We start from the raw sequence: 26,214 nt of genomic DNA, 5'->3' as shown, positions 1-26,214 counted from the left end.
TTGGCCCAGGCAAGACACTTCTGGCATTGTCTATTGGTCATGAGTGGCTTGCCACAAGGAATATGACACTTGTAGCCCATGCCCTGGATATGTGTGTGTGTGATCGCTCTTGAAGCAATGACTCCAGCAGCAGTCCACTCCTTGTGAATCTCGCCCAAATTTTTGTATGGCCTTTTCTTAACATTCCTTTCAAGACTGCGGTTAACCCGGTTGCTTGTGCACTTTTTTTACCACACTTTTTCCTTCCACTTAACGTTCCATTATTATGCTTGGATACAGCACTCTGTGAACAGCCAGCTTCTTTAGCAATGACTTTTTGTGGTTTACCTTCATTGTGGAGTGTGTTAATGTCTTCTGGACATCTGTCAAGTCAGAAACAGATCTGAATCTGATCTGAAACAGATTGAATGACCTTTTTAAACACTTAGGAAGCCTTCGCAGGTGTTTTTTGTTAATTATTCTAATTTATTGAGATAATGACTTTTGGGTTTTCATTGGCTGTAAGCCATAATCATCAACATTAACAGAAATAAACACTTGGAATATATTACTCTATTTGTAATGACTCTATATAATATATGAGTTTTACTTTTTGTATTGAACTGAAATAAATTCACTTTTTGATGATATTCTAATTTTGTGAGAAGCACCTGTAGTACACACGTTAACACATTATATATGCACACACGTAGTACATACATGAACACAAGCATATATAAGATACACACATACACATTAGGTATGCATGTACACATGACACACACGTATAGAGTACATAGTGTTCACTTATATACAATACATACTATGCACCAAGGTACACTTTACACATACTGTTTATACAGATTACACAAATGGTATATTATACCACAATGCCAGAAAAGAAAAAAAACCATCATAGATTATCATTAGGGATGAGCGAATAGCTTCGGATAACTCCTTATCCGAATAGCTATAGCGCTTACCGAATCGCTGCCTCGGGAACCCGGATACCTGGAGCGTTCCCGATAATCAGCTGCTCGGTACTGCAGCTGCATGTGTCGAGGCTGTGTGACAGTCACAACACATGCATGGAGAGCCTGTTTGTTGGGCTCTCCATTCATTTGTTGTGGCTGTCAAACAGCCTCAACAAAAGCAACTGAGGAGCCGAACAGCTGATTATCGGGAACGCTCCAGGTATCCGGGTTTCTGATGCAGCTATTCGGTAAGCGCTTTAGCTATTCGGATAAGGAGTTATCCAAAGCTATTTGCTCATCCTTAGTTATCATCAATGTTTGTAATTTAATCTCTTTGCTGGGTTTTGTTCAGGTAACCATAAGAAAAATTTAATTTTCACCCTGCCACATACATTACCACAACAACCATAACTTTTTTTTAATTTTTATGCATAGAATCACTATATGAGGTCTTATTTTTAAACATACAAGAAATAGATGTCTTTAGGTGCCATTTGACCATACACAAATGTAAGTGTCACATTTATATTAAGTTGAGTTAAATGGAGAAAAAAATACATAATTTTCATGTCTTTTACCAAATTACATGAAATTGACTCTATTATTCATATCGTCACGATTACAGGAATATCAAATATATTTTTGTTATTTAGTGGATTGTGATGTTTATTTTTTTTTAAAAAGTGTAAAAAAAAAGTAATACAATTATCAAATTTGTTTTTGTACCACTATGTTTTACTAATTTTATGTCAAAAAAATCTTTTACTTTTCATCTCTTTTTTTCCCCATAACATACAGGTCTATAGAGTTATACTAATTTATAGAGATGTACTGTTATAACGATCTGTATGTACCAGTTCATATTGCCTGTAAAGAAGAAGAATAACATTGATATCTTTAATAAAAAAAAAAAAAATTCACACACACAATAGTGCAGCCATGGCTCACTGTTAATAATTCTGCTTTCCAGGCTAGAGGGCCATGAGTTTGAATCCTTGGTAAGACCTGATTAAATTATATGAAATGTATAGAGGCATCCTATTGAGCACATTCAAATTCAGTGAGGAATCCTGTCCACATAGGGAGATAAAGTCAGTTGCTTGCTACGAGGGCCCCTCTTTCCTATCTATAAAGAGAGATGATGAACACAAAAAGGTTGCACGTACTATGATTGCATTATTCATCCTAAGTGTGGACACATGTCAGCCTTGTTGGGCTCCTCTCCCCCACAGATACTGTTAAGCTGAACAGACTAGTAGTATGTGACATGTCTGAATCTATATATATAATTGTCTAAGGGGTACTTCCGTCTTTCTGTCTGCAACTTCCGTCACGGAAATCCCGCGTCGCTGATTGGTCTCACCAGCTGCCTGTCATGGCTGCCGAGACCAATCAGCGAAGGGCACAGTCCAATTAGTCTCTCCCTACTCCCCTGCAGTCACTGCCCGGCGCCCGCTTACTCCACTCCAGTCACCGCAAACACGGGGTTAATGCCAGCGGTAACGGACCACGTTATGGCACGGGTAATGCACTCTGTTACCGCTGCTATTAACCCTGTGTGTCCCCAACTTTTTACTATTGATGCTCCCTATGCGGCATCAATAGTAAAAAGATGTAATGTTAAAAATAATAAAAAAACAAAAAAATGGCTATTCTCACCCTCCGTCGTCGGACGATGTGCTCGCATCCGCCGCCATCTTCCGTTCCCAGAGATGCATTGCGAAATTACCCAGAAGACTTAGCGGTCTCGCGAGACTGCTAAGTCTTCTGGGTAATTTCGCAATGCATCCTGGGAATGGAAGATGGCGGCGGCCGCGCGCACATTGCCAGGACTTCGCTGGATCCCTGCGGGTGAGTAAATAACTATTTTTTATTTTAATTATTTTTTTTTACAGGGATATGGTGCCCACACTGCTAAATACTGCGTGGGCTGTGTTATATACCGCGTGGCTGCTAGATACTGCGTGGGCTGTGCTATATACTATGTGGGCAATGTTAGATACTACATGGCTGCTGTATACTGCGTGGGCTGCTATATACTGCGTGGGCTGCTATATACTGCGTGGGCTGCGATACTGCATGGGCTGCTATACTGCGTGGGCTGCTATATACTGCGTGGGCTGCTATATACTGCGTGGGCTGCTATACTGAGTGGGCTGCTATATACTTCGTGGGCTGCTATATAGTGCGTGGGCTGCTATATGCTGCGTGGGCTGCTATACTGCGTGGGCTGCTATATACTGCGTGGGCTGCTATATACTGCGTGGGCTGCGTTATACTGCATGGGCTGTGCTACATACTATGTGGGCAATGTTATATACTGTTTGGGCTGTGTTATATACTGCGTGGGCTGTGTTATATACTACGTGCCCTGTGTTATATACTGCGTGGCCTGTGTTATATACTATGTCGCCTGTGCTATATACTGCGTGGCTGCTATATACTGCGTGGGCTGTGGTATATACCGCGTGGGGAGTGTTATATACCGTGTGGGCTGCTATATACTACGTGGGCAGTGTTATATACCGCGTGGCTGCTATATACCACGTGGCCAGTGTTAGATTCTATGTGGGCTGTGTTATATACTGCGTGGCCTGTGTTATATACTATGTCGCCTGTGCTATATACTGCGTGGCTGCTATATACTGCGTGGGCTGTGTTATATACTGTTTGGGCTGTATTAATGCATCGGGTATTCTACAATATGTATGTATGTTTATAGCAGCCACATAGTATATAGCACAGGCCACCTAGTATTTGTCTGCTATATACTACATGGCTCCTATATACTACGTGGCCTGTGCTATATACTGTGTGGCTGCTATATACAGTTAGGTCCATATATATTTGGACAGAGACAACATTTTTCTAATTTTGGTTATAGACATTACCACAATGAATTTTAAACAAAACAATTCAGATGCAGTTGAAGTTCAGACTTTCAGCTTTCATTTGAGGGTATCCACATTAAAATTGGATGAAGGGTTTAGGAGTTTCAACTCCTTAACAGGTGCCACCCTGTTTTTAAAGGGACCAAAAGTAATTGGACAGATTCAATAATTTTTAATGAAATGTTCATTTTTAGTACTTTGTTGAAAACCCTTTGTTGGCAATGACTGCCTGAAGTCTTGAACTCATGGACATCACCAGATGATGTGTTTCCTCCTTTTTCATGGTCTGCCAGGCCTTCACTGCGGTGGTTTTCAGTTGCTGTTTGTTTGTGGGCCTTTCTGTCTGAAGTTTAGTCTTTAACAAGGGAAATGCATGCTCAATTGGGTTGAGATCAAGTGACTGACTTGGCCATTCAAGAATATTCCACTTCTTTGCTTTAATAAACTCCTGGGTTGCTTTAGCTTTATGTTTTGGGTCAGTGTCAATCTGTAGTATGAAACGACGACCAATCAGTTTGGCTGCATTTGGCTGGCTCTGAGCACACAGTATGGCTCTGTAGACCTCAGAATTCATTCGGCTGCTTCTGTCCTGTGTCACATCATCAATAAACACTAGTGACCCAGTGCCACTGGCAGCCATGCATGCCCAAGCCATCACACTGCCTCCGCCGTGTTTTACAGATGAGGTGGTATGCTTTGGATCATGAGCTGTACCACACCTTCACCATACTTTTCTCTTTCCATCATTCTGGTAGAGGTTGATCTTGGATTCATCTGTCCAAAGAGTGTTCTTCCAGAACTGTGCTGGCTTTTTTAGATGTTTTTTAGCAAAGTCCAGTCTAGCCTTTTTATTCTTGATGTTTATGAGTGGCTTGCACCGTGCAGTGAACCCTCTGTATTTACTTTCATGCAGTCTCCTCTTTATGGTAGATTTGGATATTGATACACCTACCTCCTGGAGAGTGTTGTTCACTTGGTTGGCTGTTGTGAAGGGGTTTCTCTTGACCATGGAGATTATTCTGCGATCATCCACCACTGTTGTCTTCTGTGGGTGCCCAGGTCTTTTTGCATTGATGAGTTCACCAGTGCTTTCTTTCTTTCTCAGGATGTACCAAACTGTAGATTTTGCCACTCCTAATAATGTAGCAATTTCTCGGATGGGTTTTTTCTGTTTTCGCAGCTTAAGGATGGCTTGTTTCACCTGCATGGAGAGCTCCTTTGACCACATGTTTACTTAACAGCAAAACCTTTCAAATGCAAGCACCACACCTCAAATCAACTCCAGGCCTTTTATATGCTTAATTGAGAATTACATATTGAAGGGATTGCCCACACCTGTCCATGAAATAGCCTTGGAGTCAATTGTCCAATTACTTTTGGTCCCTTTAAAAACAGGGTGGCACAGGTTAAGGAGCTGAAACTCCTAAACCCTTCATCCAATTTTAATGTGGATACCCTCAAATGAAAGCTGAAAGTCTGAACTTCAACTGCATCTGAATTGTTTTGTTTAAAATTCATTGTGGTAATGCCTATTACCAAAAGTAGAAAAATGTTGTCTTTGTCCAAATATATATGGACCTAACTGTACATACATACATACATATTCTAGAATACCCGATGCGTTAGAATCGGGCCACCATCTAGTGAGTTAATAAGTATGATCATTCTTACTTCATTTTTGTTACTTTTTACTGCATTTGTTCTCATATTTTAAATCTACTGACCATTTTATATGTTTATGTAGCCCGCAGTAGCTGCTCCAATATTCAGTGCTCCTGCTGAAGAAGAAATAGTGCCAATGTTCCTCTCAGAGATAGTTCTTGATACTCAGTCGTTATGGTTTGAGCCTTCTATGGATGATTTTCAGGTTTGTTTCACAGTTAACATGGGGAAAAAGATGGGGTACTGTTCACAGACTAATGCCTCATTCACACATCAGTTTTTTTTCAGGTACAAGTAAAATGACCTAGTTTCATCAGTGATTTTCCTGTGAGTTTCATCAGAGTTTGGTTCGATTGTCATTTTTTCTCATATGTGGAAAAAAATGTTTTTACACCTTCCCCTAGCTAACAGTCCAAGAAAATCGGTCCACACTCAATTGCCATCTGTGTGCTGCCCGATTTTTATTTTTTTCACTGACCCATACACTGGCATTGCTAATTTTGATCAAAATCAGATATGTCTGTGCGATTTAGCGCAGACCGCACATCACGTGCATGTTAATATGTGCACATTTGAAAAATCATCTACATGTGAGCCACTTCCATATGTAACTAACATATGAAGGCTGTTTTAATCACAGCTAGATCATACCTACCCATATAATTGTAGACTATCAGCTCAGGAAAGGTATCATATTAGATTAGGTTCTCAGCAAAGAAGGTCGTCTTGTCGATGGCTGTTGGGCATACATGAACTGGCCAATTTATGCGCTAACTACCTTCATTTTGGCTTTTTTTCTAGGGCAGCAGTGTAATTACAATTTCATATGTTCCGTGTTTGCATACTATAGAGTTACAAAGTGCAGCTTTAATTTATTAGTTACATAAGGAATGTTTGGACATGGATTTTTCTGGTAGAAAAATCCGGATCTAAAAAAACTTTAAACAAAGAGTTTTTTTGACACTGTTTTTAAAAAACATGCTTTTTTGGAAATGTTTTGATGCTTATTTTTTGTACGTTTGTTAGTGTGTTTTGAAATGCATTTTTAACTATAATATGGGATGTACCAACATGGTTGTTTTAACGCATTTTTGCTTCAAAAATTTTGTTAAAAAGGTATCCGAACCCAGACAAAAAAACACTTAATTTTTACATGGAAAATGCACCAAAGAATTGACATGATATTTTTTTGAGCATTAAAAAAAGTGTGGGGATAAAAAAGTAACGTGCACTACAAAAGCATTTTCTTATTCTCAAATGAAGTGGCAGATTTGTTTTGTTTATTAATGTGGAATCTGCACCAAAAACCACATAAAAACCTGTATGAACATTGCCTTATACTCTCCAAGGAATGAGCAGTGATACAATAGTAAAAGGGGTATTTGTTGCACTAGTAAACCTGCCGATATCAGCAAACCAGATTAAATCATTTCTTATACAGAGGTGTAAAATCAGATGGGTGGTCCAGCAATTTTGTGAGTTATTCTGTGATAAGAATAGTCTAAGGAGATGGTGAAGAAAGCTGTAGGAAAGGGAAATAGAGGAATGAGCTTTATTTGTAGAATTAGTTAAGTTGTGTGATGGTTTTTTTTGGAAACCTGTTACCTGATTCATACTGTGCAAACTGCAGGCAGCATGAATCAGAACCTGGCTGCACGCTGGAGCGTTTTAGAGAAAAATACTTTGAAGATCAGGCCGGGGACTATTGTGAGAGACATGACTAGTCCAGCACCACCACTGACCGGCTTCTCCCAGCACCGCTGGAGGTGATTGAGAGGTCTCCCTCTTGAGTACACAGTACTTAGAAAGAGAGAAATGGTTTTAGTGGAACAGTTAGGGCCCATTTAGATGAGTGCACAATTAAACAATGTGTATTTGTAGGAATGCTCATTCCTTATTGTTGGTTTGTCTGATCAGGCCTGCAAAGACCAAGCTTAAAATAATTATCTACAGTACATCATCTTTTGTAACCAGGACAACTGCTGATGAGAGCAATGATTTTCCAGTTGGTCTGCCTAAACAGACCAGTAAACGACTTACGATTGGTTTGTATATAGCTGTATAGAGCTGGTGAATTCAAAGGGAGGCCAATAGATAGATAGATAGATAGAGAGATAGATAGATGCATAGATAGATAAAATAGAAGGCGGATGATTTGGTGAAAGGACCGAAACTTCGCCATATGGGCTAATAAAAGTCCACTTTTTTGCACAATCTACTTGAGTGCTACCCCCTTCTATTTTATTATAATTTAGGGAGCAAATTAGGTACCTGTCCAGAAGGGTTTAGCACTTACTGTTGCATATTTCTGCATACTGTTGCTTATATAATATTCAACTTATTTTTAACACATTTTAATTTTTGTAGGACAGCATTGCTGAAGTGGTCAACCAATTCCAAGAAACTGTTTTGTCATTGGCCAACCTTGTCCCAGACACCTATTTTGATGCCTTTACTCAGCCTACTATTAACAATAAGCTGGAGGAGAAGACTTGTGGAGAGGGGCCAAGTTTAAGCACAATGTTTGAAGATGACAAGCATTTACAGTGTCTAGTTTCTCAAATAAAAGTGAGTTATAAATTAAATCCATCTGCAGATTACTCAGGTATGCAAATCTGCTCTTTATAGTGACACTGGTGAGCATTTTCTGATTTTACAGCAGGACCAATTCAGATGCTTATTCTATGTTGTGAGTAAACCACACTGCCACTAGTATGTGAAGTGTGATGAATCTATGCACAGAATACAAGCTGCTAAAATACAAAGGATATTGCTGTTGCCACGTCCTTCTTTTACAAGGTTGTACAACATGTTTTGATCCAAGGACCACACTTAATCTGAAGGGCCGCAAACAAATTTAAAGTAGTACTTACAGGAATACATCACCAGAAACACGATCGGTACATGAATACACCACCAGGACCACTGTTAGTACATGAATCCAGCACCAGAAACACCATCAGTACACGACTATATCACCAGGAAAACTGTCAATATATGAATACATCATCAGCACACCATCAGTACATGAATGCAGCACCAGAACCACCATTAGTACATAAATACAGTGCCAGAACCACTGTCAGTACATGATTGCGGTGCCAGAACCAACATCACTGCATTAATATAGTGCAGGAACTTCCATCAGTACATAAATACATCACCAGACCCACTGTTAGTACATGAATACATTGCCAGACGCACCGCAAGTACATGAATACAGCACCAGAACCACCATCAGAACGCGAATACATCATTAGAACCATCATCAGTGCATGAATGCATTACAATAACTGCTGTAAGTACATTAATGCAGTGCCAGAACCACCATCAGTACATGAATATGTCACCAGATCCACCATCTGTACATTAATACATCTCCAGAACCACTGTCAGTACATGAATGCAGTGCCAAAACTACCATCAGTACATGAATACATCACCATTACACCATCAGTACATAAATACATCACTGGAACCACTGATAGTACATGAATTCCTCACCAGAACCACTGTCAGTGCATGAATGCAGAACCACCATCAGTAAATGAATATATCACTAGGATCACCATCAATGCATGAATACAGCACCAGAACCACTGTCAGTACACAAATACAGTGCCAGAACCACCATCAGTACATGAATACATCTCCTGAACCACTGTCAATACACAAATGCAGCTTTAGAACCACCATCAGCTTCAGAACCACTACCAGAACCAGCATCAATACATCACGAGAACCACCATCAGTACATGAATATAGCGTTAGAACCACCATCAGTACATGAATACATCACCAGAACATCACTATTGCATGAATACAGGCCAGAACTACCGTCAGTACATGAAAACATCGCCAGAACCACCGTCAGTACATAAATGCAGCCCCAAAACCACCATAGTACATGAATACATCACCAGAACCACTATCAGTACATGAATACATCACCAGACTCATCGCAAGTACATGAATACAGTTCCAGAACCACCATCACCAGAACCACCATCAGTACATGAATGCAGTGCGAGAACCACCATCCGTACAGGAACACATTACCAGAACCACTGTCAGTACATGAATGTATCATCAGAACCAGCCTCAATACATCACGAGAACCACCATCAGTACATGAATATAGCGTTAGAACCACCAACAGTACATTAATACATCACCAGAACCACAGTCAGTACATGATTACAGTGCCAAAACAACCATCAGTGCATTAATGCTTTGCCATAACCACCATCAGTACATAAATACAGCACGAGATCTACCATTAGTACATGAACACATCACTAGGACCACCGTCAATACATAAATATGCAAAGTGGCCAAATTCGGTAGTCATGACCGCACTGCTGGCACGCTGATTATGCTCTAGCACTATATAGGAAAACAGTGTCCCAGTGTGCTGTCAGGTGTAGGGTGCATCACACTCACTTGTAGGCCACAGGCCTCTGCTGTCTCCAGGCCTCCATCCTCCGTAGTCACCATACACAATTCAGGGGACACCAAGTTCTTTATAATGGGCAAACGTTTACTGGTCAGTTCAAGTTCATCAGATTGTAACATGTGGGATAGGGCACAGCATTTCATGTTACTTCCTTCCTTGGAACAAAACCTCTTCAGTCTCATTTGTCCTGGACTATCCCTAAGTCCACTGACTCCTTCCATCTCAGGGATTTCCTGTCCACTTCAGCAGTGCACCCAGAATCCACCTTCCATCTACACGGGTGCCTGTCCATCTTCCACTATACGCAAGAGGGAGCGATGTGTTCGCTAGCCCCTTTGCCAGACCTTGAGCTCCGGATGTGACAGGGGCATCCGCTTGGGAATCAAGTAGGAATTCCCACTGCCTTGAACGATTGGTACAGCCCACTGCACCTGAACTTGACGTTGTCACTGCACGCTCCTAACTATAAAGAAGTGCCAGCCTTTTATTAAGCTAGTCCTCTCCCATTGGGCTTGTTCCATCATTAGCAATATCCTACCCTATAGACTATACCTATTGTCATTATCTAATTTCCTATGTCATTGCTAAGCCATTTAACTATATGAACATTACTTATCTTTTCCCTAGCTTAATCCTGTGCTTACCCTGCACCATGCAGTACTCGCATTATACATTAACACTTTACATTACTTAAATGCTATATATTACCAACACACAATATAAGAGACGCACATTCACATTACATGTAAAACTGCATAAAACTGTACACATAGTGTGATTAATGTCTTCAGGGGTTGGAGCGCAGCGGAACAGTCCATCATTATTGCAAATACATCACCATAAGCACAGTCAGTACAGTAATACATCACCAAGCTAAGTACAATGATGAATTGCAGTTTCAGGTCAGCTCAAGAGTCACTAGTATCACGTGAACCTGCAACTCCCAATGTGTCCTTAACACCTTCACGACATCTGCCGTACATGTACAGTGCAAATTGGAAGCGGGTGTATGGAACTGTCTCATGGGATGAGCCCACCCCATACCCCATTATGGCTGTGTTACAGCCAGGACCTGCCTCTAATAATCGCGGGTGGAGCAGAGCTGAGGGTCTGCTGAAGACCTCCGTACTTATCATTAGGGTCCCTTTCCACTTGCGAGAGAAAAAACGGTCCGTAATCTGGACCGAAAAACGGATGTAACGTATGCGATTGTCATGCGAGTGTCATTCGAGTGCAATGCGATTTTTAGTCGCATCATCCGTTTTTTTGTAATCGCATCATCCGTATTACTGTCCGATTTGTACGCACCGGTGTCCTTTGAAAAGCCGGCAAATCAGCGCTGTGTACAGTAAAATCACACTGACAGGTTAGAATAGAATAGATATATACACAAAGAATGTGTATATATACATATATATATGTCAGTGAGACACCTATATATGTATATTTATATTTAATGCAGCGCTAGATAGCATTAAAGCCGCTAATTCAATTGCCGGCTTTTGCTCTCTCCTTCCCAAACCCGACAGGATATGAGACATGGTGTACATACAGTAAACCATCTCATATCCCTTCTTTTATTACCTATTCCTCTTCACTAATGTAAGAAGTGTCTGTGTGTCAAATTTGGGGGCTCTAGCTATGAAATTATTAATTTGGCTTAATGTCACCTTACAATAGCAAGGTGACATTAACCCTTCATTACCCCATATCCCACCGCTACACGGGAGTGGGAAGAGAGTGGCCAAGTGCCAGAATAGGTGCATCTTCCAGATGTGCCTTTTCTGGGGTGGCTAGGGGCAGATGTTTGTAGCCGGGGGGGCCCAATAACCATGGACCCTCTCTAGGCTATTAATATCTGCCCTCAGTCACTGGCTTTACCACTCTGGTGGAGAAAATTGCATGGGAGCCCACGCCAATTTTTTCTGTGATTTAACCCTTTAATTTCATAGCTAGAGCCCCCAAATTTGACACACAGACACTTCTTACATTAGTGAAGAGGAATATGTAATAAAAGAAGGGATATGAGATGGTTTACTGTATGTAAACCAGGTCTCATATCCTGTCAGGTTTGTGAAAGAGAAAGAAAAAGCCGGCAACTGAATTAGCGGCTTTAACCCCTTAATCCCATATGACGTACTATCCCGTCAAGGTGACCTGGGACTTAATTCCCAGTGACGGGATAGTACGTCATAGCCGATCGGCTGCGCTCACGGGGGGAGCGTGGCCGATCGCGGCCGGGTGTCAGCTGCCTATCGCAGCTGACATCCGGCACTATGTGCCAGGAGCGGTCACGGACCGCCCCCGGCACATTAACCCCCGGCACACCACGATCAAACATGATCGCGGTGTACCGGAGGTACAGGGAAGCATCGCGCAGGGAGGGGGCTCCCTGCGGGCTTCCCTGAGACGATCGGTACAAGGGAATATACTCACCTTGTACCGAGCGTCTCCACATGTGTAAAAAAAAAAAATTCCTAGATAAAGAAGAAAAAAAAAAATATTATTCCCATAAATACATTTCTTTATCTAAAAAAAAAACAAACAATAAAAGTACACATATTTAGTATCGCCGCGTCCGTAACGACCCAACCTATAAAACTGTCCCACTAGTTAACCCCTTCAGTGAACACCGTAAGAAAAAAAAAAAAACGAGCCAAAAAAACAACGCTTTATTATCATACCGCCGAACAAAAAGTGAAATTACACGCGATCAAAAAGACAGATATAAATAATCATGGTACCGCTGAAAACGTCATCTTGTCCCGCAAAAAACGAGCCACCATATAGCATCATAACCAAAAAAATAAAAAAGTTATAGTCCTCAGAATAAAGCGATGCCAAAATAATTATTTTTTCTATAAAATAGCTTTTATTGTATAAAAGCGCCAAAACATAAAAAAGTGATATAAACGAGATATCGCTGTAATCGTACTGACCCGATGAATAAAACTGCTTTATCAATTTTACCAAACGTGGAACGGTATAAACGCCTCCCCCAAAAGAAATTCATGAATAGCTGGTTTTTGGTCATTCTGCCTCACAAAAATCGGAATAAAAAGTGATCAAAAACTGTCACATGTCCGAAAATGTTACCAATAAAAACGTCAACTCGTCCCGCAAAAAACAAGACCTCACATGACTCTGTGGACCAAAATACGGAAAAATTATAGGTCTCAAAATGTGGAGGCGCAAAAACTTTTTTGCTATAAAAAGCGTCTTTTAGTGTGTGACAGCTGCCAATCTTAAAAATCCGATATAAAAACCGCTATAAAAGTAAATCAAACCCCCCTTCATCACCCCCTTAGTTAGGGAAAATAATAAAATTAAAAAAATGTATTTATTTCCATTTTCCCATTAGGGCTAGGGTTAGGGTTAGGGCTAGGGTTAGGGCTAGGGCTAGGGTTAGGGCTAGGGTTAGGGTTAGGGTTAGGGCTAGGGTTAGGGCTAGCGTTAGGGCTAGGGTTAGGGCTAGGGTTAGGGCTAGGGTTAGGGTTAGGGCTAGGGTTAGGGTTAGGGTTGGGGCTAGGGTTGGAGCTAAAGTTAGGGTGGGGCTAAAGTTAGGGATAGGGTTGAGGCTAAAGTTAGGGTTGGGGATAAAGTTAGGGTTGGGGATAAAGTTAGGGTTAGGGTTTGGATTACATTTACGGTTGGGATTAGGGTTGGGATTAGAATTAGGGGTGTGTCAGGGTTAGGGGTGTGGTTAGGGTTACAGTTGGGATTAGGGTTAGGGGTGTGTTTGGATTAGTTTCAGGTAGAATTGGGGAGTTTCCACTGTTTAGGCACATCAGGGGCTCTCCAAACGTGACATGGCGTCCGATCTCAATTCCAGACAATTCTGCGTTGAAAAAGTAAAACAGTGCTCCTTCCCTTCCGAGCTCTCCCGTGCGCCCAAACAGGGGTTTACCCCAACATTTGGGGCATCAGCGTACTCGGGACAAATTGGACAACAACTTTTGGGGTCCAAGTTCTCTTGTTATCTCTGGGAAAATAAAAATTTGGGGGGCTAAAAATCATTTTTGTGGGAAAAAAAGGATTTTTTATTTTCACGGCACTGCGTTGTAAACTGTAGTGAAACACTTGGGGGTTCAAAGTTCTCACAACACATCTAGATAAGTTCCTTGGGAGGTTTAGTTTCCAATATGGGGTCACTTATGGGGGGTTTATACTGTTTGGGTACATCAGGGGCTCTGCAAATGCAACATGACGCCTGCAGACCAATCCATCTAAGTCTGCATTCCAAATGGCGCTCCTTCCCTTCCGAGCTCTGCCATGCGCCCAAACAGTGGTTCCCCCCACATATGGGGTATCAGCATACTCAGGACAAATTGGACAACAACTTTTGGGGTCCACTTTATCCTGTTACCCTTGTGAAAATATAAAACTGGGGGCTAAAAAATCATTTTTCTGAAAAAAAAAAGAATTTTTAGTTTCACGGCTCTGCGTTATAAACTGTAGTGAAACACTTGGGGGCTCAAAGCTCTCAAAACACATCTAGATAAGTTCCTCGGGACGTCTAGTTTCCAATATGGGGTCACTTGTGGGGGGTTGTACTGTTTGGGTACATCAGGGGCTCTGCAAATGCAACGTGACGCCTGCAGACCAATCCATCTAAGTCTGTATTCCAAATGGCGCTCCTTCCCTTCCGAGCTCTGCCATGCGCCCAAACAGTGGTTCCCCCCACATATGGGGTATCAGCGTACTCAGGACAAATTGGACAACAACTTTTGGGGTCCAATTTATCCTGTTACCCTTGTGAAAATATAAAACTGGGGGCTAAAAAATCATTTTGCTGAAAAAAAAAAGAATTTTTAGTTTCACGGCTCTGCGTTATAAACTGTAGTGAAACACTTGGGGGTTCAAAGCTCTCAAAACACATCTAGATAAGTTCCTCAGGAGGTCTAGTTTCCAATATGGGGTCACTTGTGGGGGGGTTGTACTGTTTGGGTACATCAGGGGCTCTGCAAATGCAACGTGACGCCTGCAGACCAATCCATCTAAGTCTGCATTCCAAATGGCGCTCCTTCCCTTCCGAGCTCTGCCATGCGCCCAAACAGTGGTTCCCCCCCCACATTTGGGGTATCAGCGTACTCAGGACAAATTGGACAACAACTTTTGGAGTCCAATTTATCCTGTTACCCTTGTGAAAATACAAAACTGGGGGCTAAAATATCATTTTTCTGAAAGAATTTTTTTTTTATTTTCACGGCTCTGCGTTATAAACTGTAGTGAAACACTTGGGGGTTCAAAGCTCTCAAAACACATCAAGATAAGTTCCTTAAGGGGTCTACTTTCCAAAATGGTGTCACTTGTGAGGGGTTTTAATGTTTAGGCACATCAGGGGCTCTCCAAACGCGACATGGTGTCCCATCTCAATTCCAGTCAATATTGCATTGAAAAGTCAAATGGCGCTCCTTCCCTTCCGAGCTCTGCTATGCGCCCAAACAGTGGTTTACCCCCACATATGGGGTATCGTTGTACTCAGGACAAATTGAAAAACAACTTTTGTGGTCTAATTTCTTCTCTTACCCTTTGGAAAATAAAAAATTGGGGGCGAAAAGATCATTTATGTAAAAAAATATGATTTTTTATTTTTACGGCTCTGCATTATAAACTTCTGTGAAGCACTTGTTGGGTCAAAGTGCTCACCACACATCTAGATAAGTTCCTTAAGGGGTCTACTTTCCAAAATGGTGTCACTTGTGGGGGGTTTCAATGTTTAGGCACATCAGGGGCTCTCCAAATGCAACATGGCGTCCCATCTCAATTCCAGTCAATTTTGCATTGAAAAGTCAAATGGCGCTCCTTCGCTTCCGAGCTCTGTCATGTGCCGAAAAAGTGGTTTACCCCCACATATGGGGTATCGGCGTACTCAGGACAAATTGTACAACATCTTTTGGGGTCCATTTTCTCCTGTTACCCTTGGTAAAATAAAACAAATTGGAGCTGAAGTAAATTTTGTGTGAAAAAAAGTTAAATGTTCATTTTTATTTAAACATTCTAAAAATTCCTGTGAAACACCTGAAGGGTTAATAAACTTCTTGAATGTGGTTTTGAGCACCTTGAGGGGTGCAGTTTTTAGAATGGTGTAACACTTGGTTATTTTCTATCATATAGACCCCTCAAAATGACTTCAAATGAGATGTGGTCCCTAAAAAAAAATGGTGTTGTAAAAATGAGAAATTGCTGGTCAACTTTTAACCCTTATAACTGCCTAACAAAAAAAAATTTTGGTTCCAAAATTGTGCTGATGTAAAGTACACATGTGGCAAATGTTACTTATTAAGTATTTTGCGTGACGTATCTCTGTGATTTAAGGGCATAAAAATTCAAAGTTGGAAAATTGTGAAATTTTCAAAATTTTTGCCAAATTTCCATTTTTTTCACAAATAAACACAAGTTATATCGAATAAATTTTACCACTAACATGAAGTACAATATCTCACGAGAAAACAGTGTCAGAATTGCCAAGATCCGTTGAAGCGTTCCAGAGTTATAACCTCATAAAGGGACAGTGGTCAGAATTGTAAAAATTGGCCCGGTCATTAACGTGCAAACCACCCTCGGGGCTTAAGGGGTTAATGCTATCTAGCGCTGCATTAAATATAAATATACATATACTGTATAGGTGTCTCACTGACATATATATATGTATATATACCTATTCTATGTGTATATATCTACTCTATTCTAACCTGTCAGTGTGATTTTACTGTACACCGCGCTGAATTACCAGCTTTTCAAAGGACACCGGTGCGTAAAAATCGGACAGAACTCGCATGGTGCGAATGCTGTGCGATTCTTTTCTCGCACCCATTGACTTGCATTGGCGAGTCTCGTCCGAGAATCGCAGCAATACGCAGCATGCTGCGATTTTTTTCTCAGCCGACCCAGATTTTTCTCAGTCCGATTTCGGCTGAGAAAAAAATCACAAATGAAAAGACACCTATTGAATAACATTGGTCCGAGTGCAATCCGATTTTTTATCGGATTGCACTCGTCCGTTTTCCTCGCGAGTGGAAAGGGGCCCTTACAGAGCTCCTTTGAAACCCTGCCTGCATCCAGGCTTCAAAGGAGACCATGATTTTCACTATATGCAGCACTGCAGTGGTGTCACTGTATATAGCACAAGTGATCAGACGATCGCATCTTTAAGTCCCCCTAAGGGGACGAATAAGTACAGTGAAAAGTAAAAATAAAATGTTTCAGAAAAAATAAAGTTTAAATCGCCACTCTTTTCCCCCATTAAAATTAAAGATTTTTAAAAATATACCTATTTTGTATTGCCACATTCAGAAAAGTCCAATCTATCAAAATGTTACAATAATTAACCCAATTTATTAAACACAGGAAGCGAAAAAAATCAACACCAAAATTAAGCTTTTTTGGTCTCTGCAATTCCACAAAAAATGCTGTAATTAGCTATCAAAATGTCACATCTATCCCAAAATGGTATCAATTGAAATATCGCCTCTTCCTATAAAAAATAAGCTATTACACAGCTCCAGCGACAGAAAAAGTAAAAAAGTTACCCGTCACAACCCAAAAAATATATTTTTTGAAAACTTCAGATTTTTTTACCACTAAAATAATATAAAACTGGACATATTTCATATCGCCATAATCGTAATGATGAGCAGACTCATATTGCAATGTAATTTTACCACAAAATGTATGCAGTAAAAACAATTCCCAAAACCAATGTCAGAATTGCGTTTTTCGAACAACTTCTCCCCATTCAAAAGTACAACTCATTCAGCAAAAAACGAGCCCTCATATGTTTATATGGACAGGAAAATAAGAGTTATGGCAGAGGAGAAAACTAAAATGCAAAAATGGAAATTGGCTCCCTCCCGAAGAGGTTGACAATGGTAAGTAGATAATGGAAGTTGTTGTTACCAGCCATAACCACAGTACTGATGTGACGTATTCTGTATCACAAATAAAGTTTTATATCCATGTATCTTATCGGTGATATCTTCTCTGAATGAAATCGTTCCCATTTCTTTTATCTCCAACCCTTTGGCCTAGTACAGATACCATGATAGGATTTCACTCCCAGAGCTCATCTCTTCAGACTTCCCATTTCTCCGACCTTTTGCAGTACTTCCCATCATGGTGCCTTTAGAAATAAAAGCATCTTTATAATGCCGTATAAATAAAAATATCTCCCATGCTGTGCCTCCGAAAAAATAACTGCCCCTCACGCTTCCTGGACAAAATATGCCCTTTACACTGCCCTTCTCCATAATATCCATTACACACTGCCCCTCTCTATAATATTCCTCCACACTTTCATAATTTGCCTCCCCATTGCCCCATAAGGGGCTCTCATAGTAACACTAACACCCACTCCTATAATAGGATATTTACTCTTCAGCTACTGCATAGAGTTCTTCCTGTTTCCCATCAAGTCCTCGTCACCTATGCGCTGCAGTGCCAGTGGCAGCAGCAGTGTGATGAGGTCACAGCATGATGACCTTATTACATCTCTGCACATCAGGGTGGAGGCTGCCGAGCATTGCTCTACCCCTGTCCCCGTGCCAAAGTGCAAGTGATACCTACCTATGGGTCTGGCTTTATGAGAACTTCAAAATGCCTATTACACATCATAGATGAGTACTTTATTTATCTTTATCCATCTATCTAGAGATTTATATTCTAAGACTTGTTATGTTGATATTGGTGACATTGTTTTTTGAGAGCGGCATTTGAGATAGTTCTTTGTTCCCTACTGCAGTCCCACAATTTTGAGTACTTTATATGGAACGGGGGTCCGTGACCATATTCGCCCTGTTCTATGGGGTGCCTCCCTGTTCTGATTGTTGGTACAACAAAGCAAGGCAGTACTGGGATCTGATATTTCTAACTTTGGGTAACACTCTGGTTTGGGATTGGACTGCTACATTTGGTTAGGTTATCTTCTCATAATCCTCCTTTTTCTTTTCTTTTTTTATCTCTTTATCTATCTTTGGACATGGTGTCTATATGGTGTCCATACCCTCTGCCTCCATACCCAGTAATTGATTAGTGGCCAACATATCACACTCACCTTCTAGGATGTAGGAAGGGATATTTATTCACCTGCTACCTGATATTTAAATTACACCATTTGTGGGTTGGTCACGTTACTTTTTTTTTTGTGATACTGCAATTTCTTTTTACCACTCATTACTTGGCCGCTCACTTATACATAACCATGTTTGCTGATTATTCTTACTACACACTAGGTTAAGGGTACATTAGGAGTTTTAGGGTTAGCCGCCGACGAGTGGGGGTGCCATACAGTGGGGGAAATAAGTATTTGATCCCTTACTGATTTGTAAGTTTGCCCACTGACAAAGACATGAACAGTTTATAATTTTAAGGGTAGGTTAATCTTAACATGTAGAGATAGAATATCAAAAATATAATCCAGAAAATCACTTTGTATAAATTGTATAAATTTATTTGCATTTTACAGTGAGAAATAAGTATTTGATCCCTCTGGCAAGCAAGACTTAATACTTGGTGGCCACTAGGTGTCTCCCTTCTGGCTAAAGTGCTTGTCAATTGTAAATCGTCTCCAGTAGCAGAGACCCTAATTCGGGTTACAGGAAGTGGGAGACTTTTTGCCTGTTTTCTCCTTTTCTTCTGTTAGAGTGCTTTCACACTGCGTTTTGGCACCCGTTCGTTGGTCACATTGGGACTTACGTCCAAACCCCCGCAAAAATGAGATTCCGCCATATGCGCTGATAAGTCCATAGACTATAATGATGCTGACAGAGTGAATGTGTGCTCTGTCGTGCATAATTTTAAGGCGTGTACACCTAGTGGAGATGAACACACAGATGTAGTAGACTGCTACACTAATTAAACTTATTATCAGCAATACCAAAGGAAAAAAGAAGACAGCACCGCTGTAATGGCTGAATCTGTGTGCCACAGGTGTAATCAACAAATGCAGGCTGTACCTTAGGATTCCGGATGCTAATCCAGAAGAAACATCATGATGAATTCCATTCGGGAAAGAAAATGGATAGCATTCACCGATCCTTAAAAGTTACATGCTTTATTCAAACGTTTAAAACATCATGGCCAGGAGAGTGAGAACAGGAGTGTGCGAATGCAAGTGCTGATGATGGCCGTTTCACGCTGAACAGCGCTTCTACGGGTCAATGGGTCAGAGGATATGACGGAGGAAGAAATACACTGACCCAGGCATGCTCCTCCCTCCGTACTCGCCTCCCACCATATAATGAAATACAAAAAAAATTAAAAATCACATATGACGTACATGAAAGATATTCTTTTTACAAAGACATGAGTGGAAACATTTGTTACAAAAAAGATCTTACAAAAACCTTGCACCCAAGAGCCATGGTAAAAAATGCATGTTTTCAAAAGACTTTCCTCAAAAAAAGTTTTCTGATTTTTAAAGAGATTTTTATTGCAGAGAAATTTATTTCCTACAAAGGATTTTTTCTACAAAAAGATTGACATGTCCACTCTATCATTAAATCCCACAGGACCCATCGCACTAGTTTGCATAATCCACTTCGCTTCCCGTCTTAATAGCAACTTGTGCAGGTTACCCCCTTGTGGGGGCAAAGTGACTCTTTCAACACCTTTTAAACATTTGAATAAAGCATGGAACTTTTTAAGGATCATTGAGTGCTATCCATTTTCTTTCCCGAATGAAACTTATTATCAGCATAACTTCAAAGTTGCAGACAATGCAAAGCTAGGAGGAACAGCTAGCACTAGAGAAGACAGAGAATGGATTCAGAAGGATCTAGATAAGCTTGAACAATGGGCAGCTGCTAATAGAATGGTATTTAACAGGAAGAAATGCAAAATTCTGCATCTGGGCAAAAAGAATGAAAATTATATCTACAGAATGGGAGGAATAGAACTAAGCAACAACACGTGTAAAAAAGACTTGGGTATACTAATAGATCGCAGACTGCACATGAGTCAACAGTGTGATGCAGCAGTAAAAAAGGCAAACACAGTTCTAGGATGTATTTAGCGAAGCCTAGGGTCTAGATCACGTGAAGTAATTATCCCCCTCTACTGCTGTTTGGTCAGGCCTCATCTGGAATACTGTGTCCAGTGCTGGGCACCACATTTAAGAAAAAGACATTGAAATACTGAAGCAAGTTCAGAGAAGAGCGACCAGGATGGTGAACTGAGTTAAAGTATAGAATGATCATCTTTATTCTCATTTGCACATGGAAACACGAGAAGCAATGGAATGAAACTGAAAGGGAGAAGATACAGATTAGATATTAGTAAAAACTTTTTGACAGCGAGGGTGATCAATGAGTGGAACAGGCTGCCACAAGAGGTGGTGAGTTCTCCTTCAATGAAAGTCTACAAACAGAGTCTAGACAGACATCTATCTGAGATGGTTTAGTGAATCCTCATTGAGCAGGGGGTTGGACATGATGAACTTGGAGGTCCCTTCCAACTCTAACATTCTATGATTCTATGAATGCTAGATTCAGGAGAACAGCGGCATTTACACTAGGTATTAAAATGACAAATTCATGGCAAGTGACAGGTCATCTGTAAGCGCATTTAATACTGAAATATGACACATATTACATTAATTGTATTTTCAATGACCAATACCCTAAATGTTATAGCAGTTAACATCTGTACAGGTTTTAATTTGGAAATGATGTGTATCCCTTGTAGGTACAACATTCTTTTCTCTTAGGAAGAATTCCTGTGAACTGTTCTTTCTATTTTAGGAAGCCATCCAGTCTGCATTTAATACAGCCAATGTATATGCTGGGACATTTGAGAAGTTTCGCTTGTTTTTCAAAGAAAATGAGAGTCTGGATTTAGAAGCTTTAAAAGAAGAAGACCATGGTAGGATATGTATTTGATATGCACTGAAACTTTTATCCTATAACAGTTTTTTAGAAAGAATATAACAGTTCAACCAACATCATCACATTCTAATTGTAGAATTGTAAACCTTGTCATTCCTTAGGGTGCTTTCACGTGGCATTCAGTGGCCCTGTTGGGGCTTACAGTAGTGTTCAAAATAATAGCAGTCCAATATGACTAATCACTAATATCACTAATCACTGTTTTTGGTATAAATTATATTACCACATGTCAAACAATTTACCACTTGATGCAGTAGTTTCTAAGAAAACCAACAGACTCAACATTCATGAGCTACAAGTTTTGTTTTTTTTGTTAGAATAATTAATTGAAAGGGGGTGTATTCAAAATATTAGCAGTGTGGAGTTCAATTAGTGAGGTCAATCATTCTGTGAAGAAACAAGTGTGAATCAGGTGGCTGTAATTTAGCGATGAAGCCAGGACATGTTGTGCATGCATTTATCCTTGAAAGCCTAAGAAATATGGGTCATTTGAGACATTGTTCAGAAGAACAGCATACTTTGATTAAAAAGTTGATTGGAGAGGGTAAAACTAATAACGAAGTGCAGACATTGATAGGCTGTTCAGCTAACATGTTCTCCAATGCTTTAAAATGGAAAACCAAACCAGAAAGATGTTGAAGAAAACGGAAGACTACCATTCGAATGAATGGAAGAATAGCCAGACTGGCAATTTCTCAGCCAATGATCGACTCCAGGATGCACAAAAACAGTCTCAAGTTACCTCTGAGTACTGTGACAGAAGATGCCTGTGTGAGGCTAATCTCTTAGCAAGGAGTCCCCGCAAAGTCCCACTTTTAAAAAAAACAAACAAACCATGTACTGATACAATTTGCCAAAGACACAGACACAACCCCCAAACTCTGCATTTAAGCCACAGTATACTCTGAAGACAGTGAAGCACGATAGTGCAAGCATCATGATATGGGCATATTTCTCTTACTATGGCGCCGGACCTATTTTCCGCATATGATGGATTATCGGCCAGTTTGCATTTATTAAAATACTTGAAGAAGTCATATTACCTTACACTGAAGAGGATATGCCCTTGAAATGGGTGTTCCAACAAAACATGGACCCTAAACACACCAGTAAACGAGCAAAATCTTAGTTCCAGTCCAACAAAATTGAGGTTATATCGTGGCCAGACCAATCCCCGGACCTTAATCCGATAGAACACTTCTGGGGTGACATTAAAAATGCTGTTTCTGAGGCAAAGCCAACAAATGCCAAAAAAATTGTGGGATGTAGTCCAAGCTTCCAGGGCTGGAATAACAGTTGACAGATGCCAGAAGTTGGTTGGCTCTATGCAACATAGATGTGAAGCAGTTCTAAAAAACTGTAGGTATACAATTAAATATTGTGTTAATGATTCACAGGAATGCTAAATCCACAAAAAAGTACATAACGTGAGATGGTAAAGATAAATCAGACACTGCTATTTTTTGTAGAACAGCCCAATGTTTATTTTTTATTTTCTGTTAAGTAGTTAAAAATTATATACATTTCACCATGTTTTGAATTAGAAAACAGTGTGCAATGTTCCCAATACATGGAAATAAAAACTGGTATAAAGATTTTGTGATTAGCTCATGTTTTTGAACACACTGCTATTATTTTGAACACTGTTGTACTGAACTCCCCAGCAAATGGGATTCGGGCGTGTAAACCGACAGGGTCATAGACTATAATGGTGCCGCCAAAGCGAACGTGAGCTCTGACATGCATCATTTTTGGTCGTATATGGCTATTTGAGATGGACACTCTGATGTAGTCGACTGCATTTACAATTATGTGTAATGACAGTGGTAAGTATTAACTTTACATGAAGTTTATTTGTGAACTTCGATTTATAAATAATGGAACTTGTGATACTTTCTCAAATACAGCAGTTAAATTTGCATCATTCCTTGTAGATTTTCCACACTCATTGCATGTGTTCTAGTGACATTAGGCAAATATTTAATGTAATACATACAATATGTTTTTTCCGTAGTGCTTTTATTTTGTCTTACTTGCATTTTTGTGTTTTTTTTTTTTTTTTTTTTTATGAGATAGTTGCCTTTCTGTCCCTTAGACCATTATTACTTTTTTTTTCCCTTTGTTAGCAATTTGTGGCAATATGTACTGTGTTTTTCGTGGAATCTTTTGTTGTCTTTTTGACATTGCTAGCTTGAGCCATTGCTTTTTATGACTAAAATGGGCTAGGCTTGGGAAATTTAAAAAAAAGATAAACATAGCGCCTCCTAGTGCAATAACGTCAAAATGGGTTTGTAACCCCATGCTACTACTGACTCACCGAAGAGCCTCTCCTCTTAAGGGGTTCTGCATAGGAACAAGCATGATACTGATGGTCAGCATATAGTGTAGGTCTGAGTACTGGTGGAACCAGATAAGGCAGCCACTCTGAAGAATTTGTGATTTCTGGCCATCCATGCATATAATTTAAGGAGTTACCACTCCTTAGGGTACAAGTATGCAGTCATTCTATGTGACTGTGGACTTGTGAATCCTCACAGTGTGCCCACTGTGTGCTGTGAGGATTCTCAGATGTCAGGAACGGCAGGCACATGTCCGCAAGTGTGGCCTTTCTCAATGCAAGTGTATTGAGCAGCGCTGGAAACGTCTAGTCAGAATGTGGCCAGAAGTATACAAATTGTCACATGGTCACCCGCTCCTGGCACTGGAGAATCCTCAAGGTGCGCACAATGTGACTTCAGACTTGTACACGAAGGCCGGACAACCCCTTTAACATAAAGTCCAAAGAATAAATTGAGCCTGGGGCGCCACTAATTGGCAAAACCCAGATGGAATACAAAAATGGATACAGTGGGCTGTAAATTCACTTAGTATGTTCTTAATAAAATTTTACTTAGAAGTATAAAAATCAAGAAACAGGCATAAAATTATGGTATTAAGGCCATGCAATGCATTTTAACCCCAGACTGTATCTTCATCATCAGTCAAAAGAAAAACCTAGCCATTAGTTGCAATATTTACCCTAAGATGATGGGAAGTGTGCCAAGTGCATTGACCCCTGGCGTCGTGGAAAGTGTAGAACCTAGTCCTGGACTAGTTACTTTGATAACTACAGTGGGTACGGAAAGTATTCACACCCCTTTACATTTTCCACTCTTTCTTGCATTGCAGCCATTTGGTAAATTCTAAAAAGTTTTTTTTTTTTCACATTAATGTACATTCTGCACCCCATCTTGACTGAAAAAGAACAGAAATGTAGAAATTTTTGCTAATTTAATAAAAAAGAAAAACTGAAATATCACATGGTCATAAATATTTAGACCCTTTGCTCAGACACTCATATTTAAGTCACATGCTGTCCATTTCCTTGTGATCCTCCTTGAGATGGTTCTACTTCTTCATTGGAAAGGCACACGCCTGTCTATATACAGTAAGACCTCACAGCTCACAGTGCTTGTCAGGCACCAAATGAGAATCATGAGGTCAAAGGAACTGGCCAAGGAGCTCAGAGACAGAATTCTAGCAAGGTACAGATCTGGCCAAGGTTACAACAGAATTTCTGCAGTACTCAAGGTTTCTAAGAGCACAGTGGCCTCCATAATCCTTAAATGGAAGAAGTTTGGGACCACCAGAAGTCTTCCTAGACCTGGCCTTCCAGCCAAACTGAGCAATCATGGGAGAAGAGCCTTGGTGAGAGAGGTAAAGAAGAACCTCAAGATCACTGTGGCTGAGCTCCAGAGATGCAGTAGGGAGATGGGAGAAAGTTCCACAAATTCAACTATCACTGCAGCCCTCTACCAGTCGGGCCTTTATGGCTGTGTGGCCCGACAGAAGCCTCTCCTCAGTGCAAGACATATGAAAGCCCACATAGAGTTTGCTAAAAAACACATAAAGAACTCCCAGACTATGAGAAATAAGATTCTCTGGTCTGATGAGATGAAGATAGACCTTTTTGGTGATAATTGTAAGAGGTATGTGTGGAGAAAACTAGGCACTGCTCATCACCTGCCCAATACAATCCCAACAGTGAAACATGGTGGTGGCAGCATCATACTATGGGGGTGTTTTTCAGCTGAAGGGACAGGACGACTGGTTGTCATTGAAGAAAACATGAATGCGGCCAAGTACAGAGATATCCTGGATGAAAACCTCTTCCAGAGTGCTCTGGACCTTAGACTTGGCCGATGGTTCACCTTCCAACAAGACAATGACCCTAAGCACACAGCTAAAATAGCAAATGAGTGGCTTCAGAACAACTCTGTGACCCTTTTTGACTGACCCAGCCAGAGCCCTGACCTAAACCCAATTGAGCATCTCTGGGGAGACCTGAAAATGGCTGTCCACCAACGTTCACCATCCAACCTGATGGAACT

General features: G+C 40.5%; 1 protein-coding gene across 1 annotated transcript in view; it reads left to right on the top strand.

Moving 5' to 3' along the window:
* The window catches only part of DNAH6 (dynein axonemal heavy chain 6), a 717,942-nt gene that overhangs the window by 109,284 nt on the left and 582,444 nt on the right, over positions 1-26,214 (top strand). Inside the window, exons 10-12 of the mRNA XM_077275462.1 lie at positions 5,589-5,711; positions 7,874-8,074; positions 21,701-21,821. Coding sequence (XP_077131577.1) covers positions 5,589-5,711; positions 7,874-8,074; positions 21,701-21,821 — 445 coding nt within the window. The remainder of the gene's footprint in view (positions 1-5,588; positions 5,712-7,873; positions 8,075-21,700; positions 21,822-26,214) is intronic.

Source organism: Ranitomeya variabilis, chromosome 1 (assembly GCF_051348905.1).
Source record: "Ranitomeya variabilis isolate aRanVar5 chromosome 1, aRanVar5.hap1, whole genome shotgun sequence".
Classification (NCBI taxonomy): Eukaryota; Metazoa; Chordata; class Amphibia; order Anura; family Dendrobatidae; genus Ranitomeya; species Ranitomeya variabilis.
The sequence above is the reverse complement of the archived record's forward strand: the minus strand, read 5'-3'. Positions and strand labels throughout refer to the sequence as shown.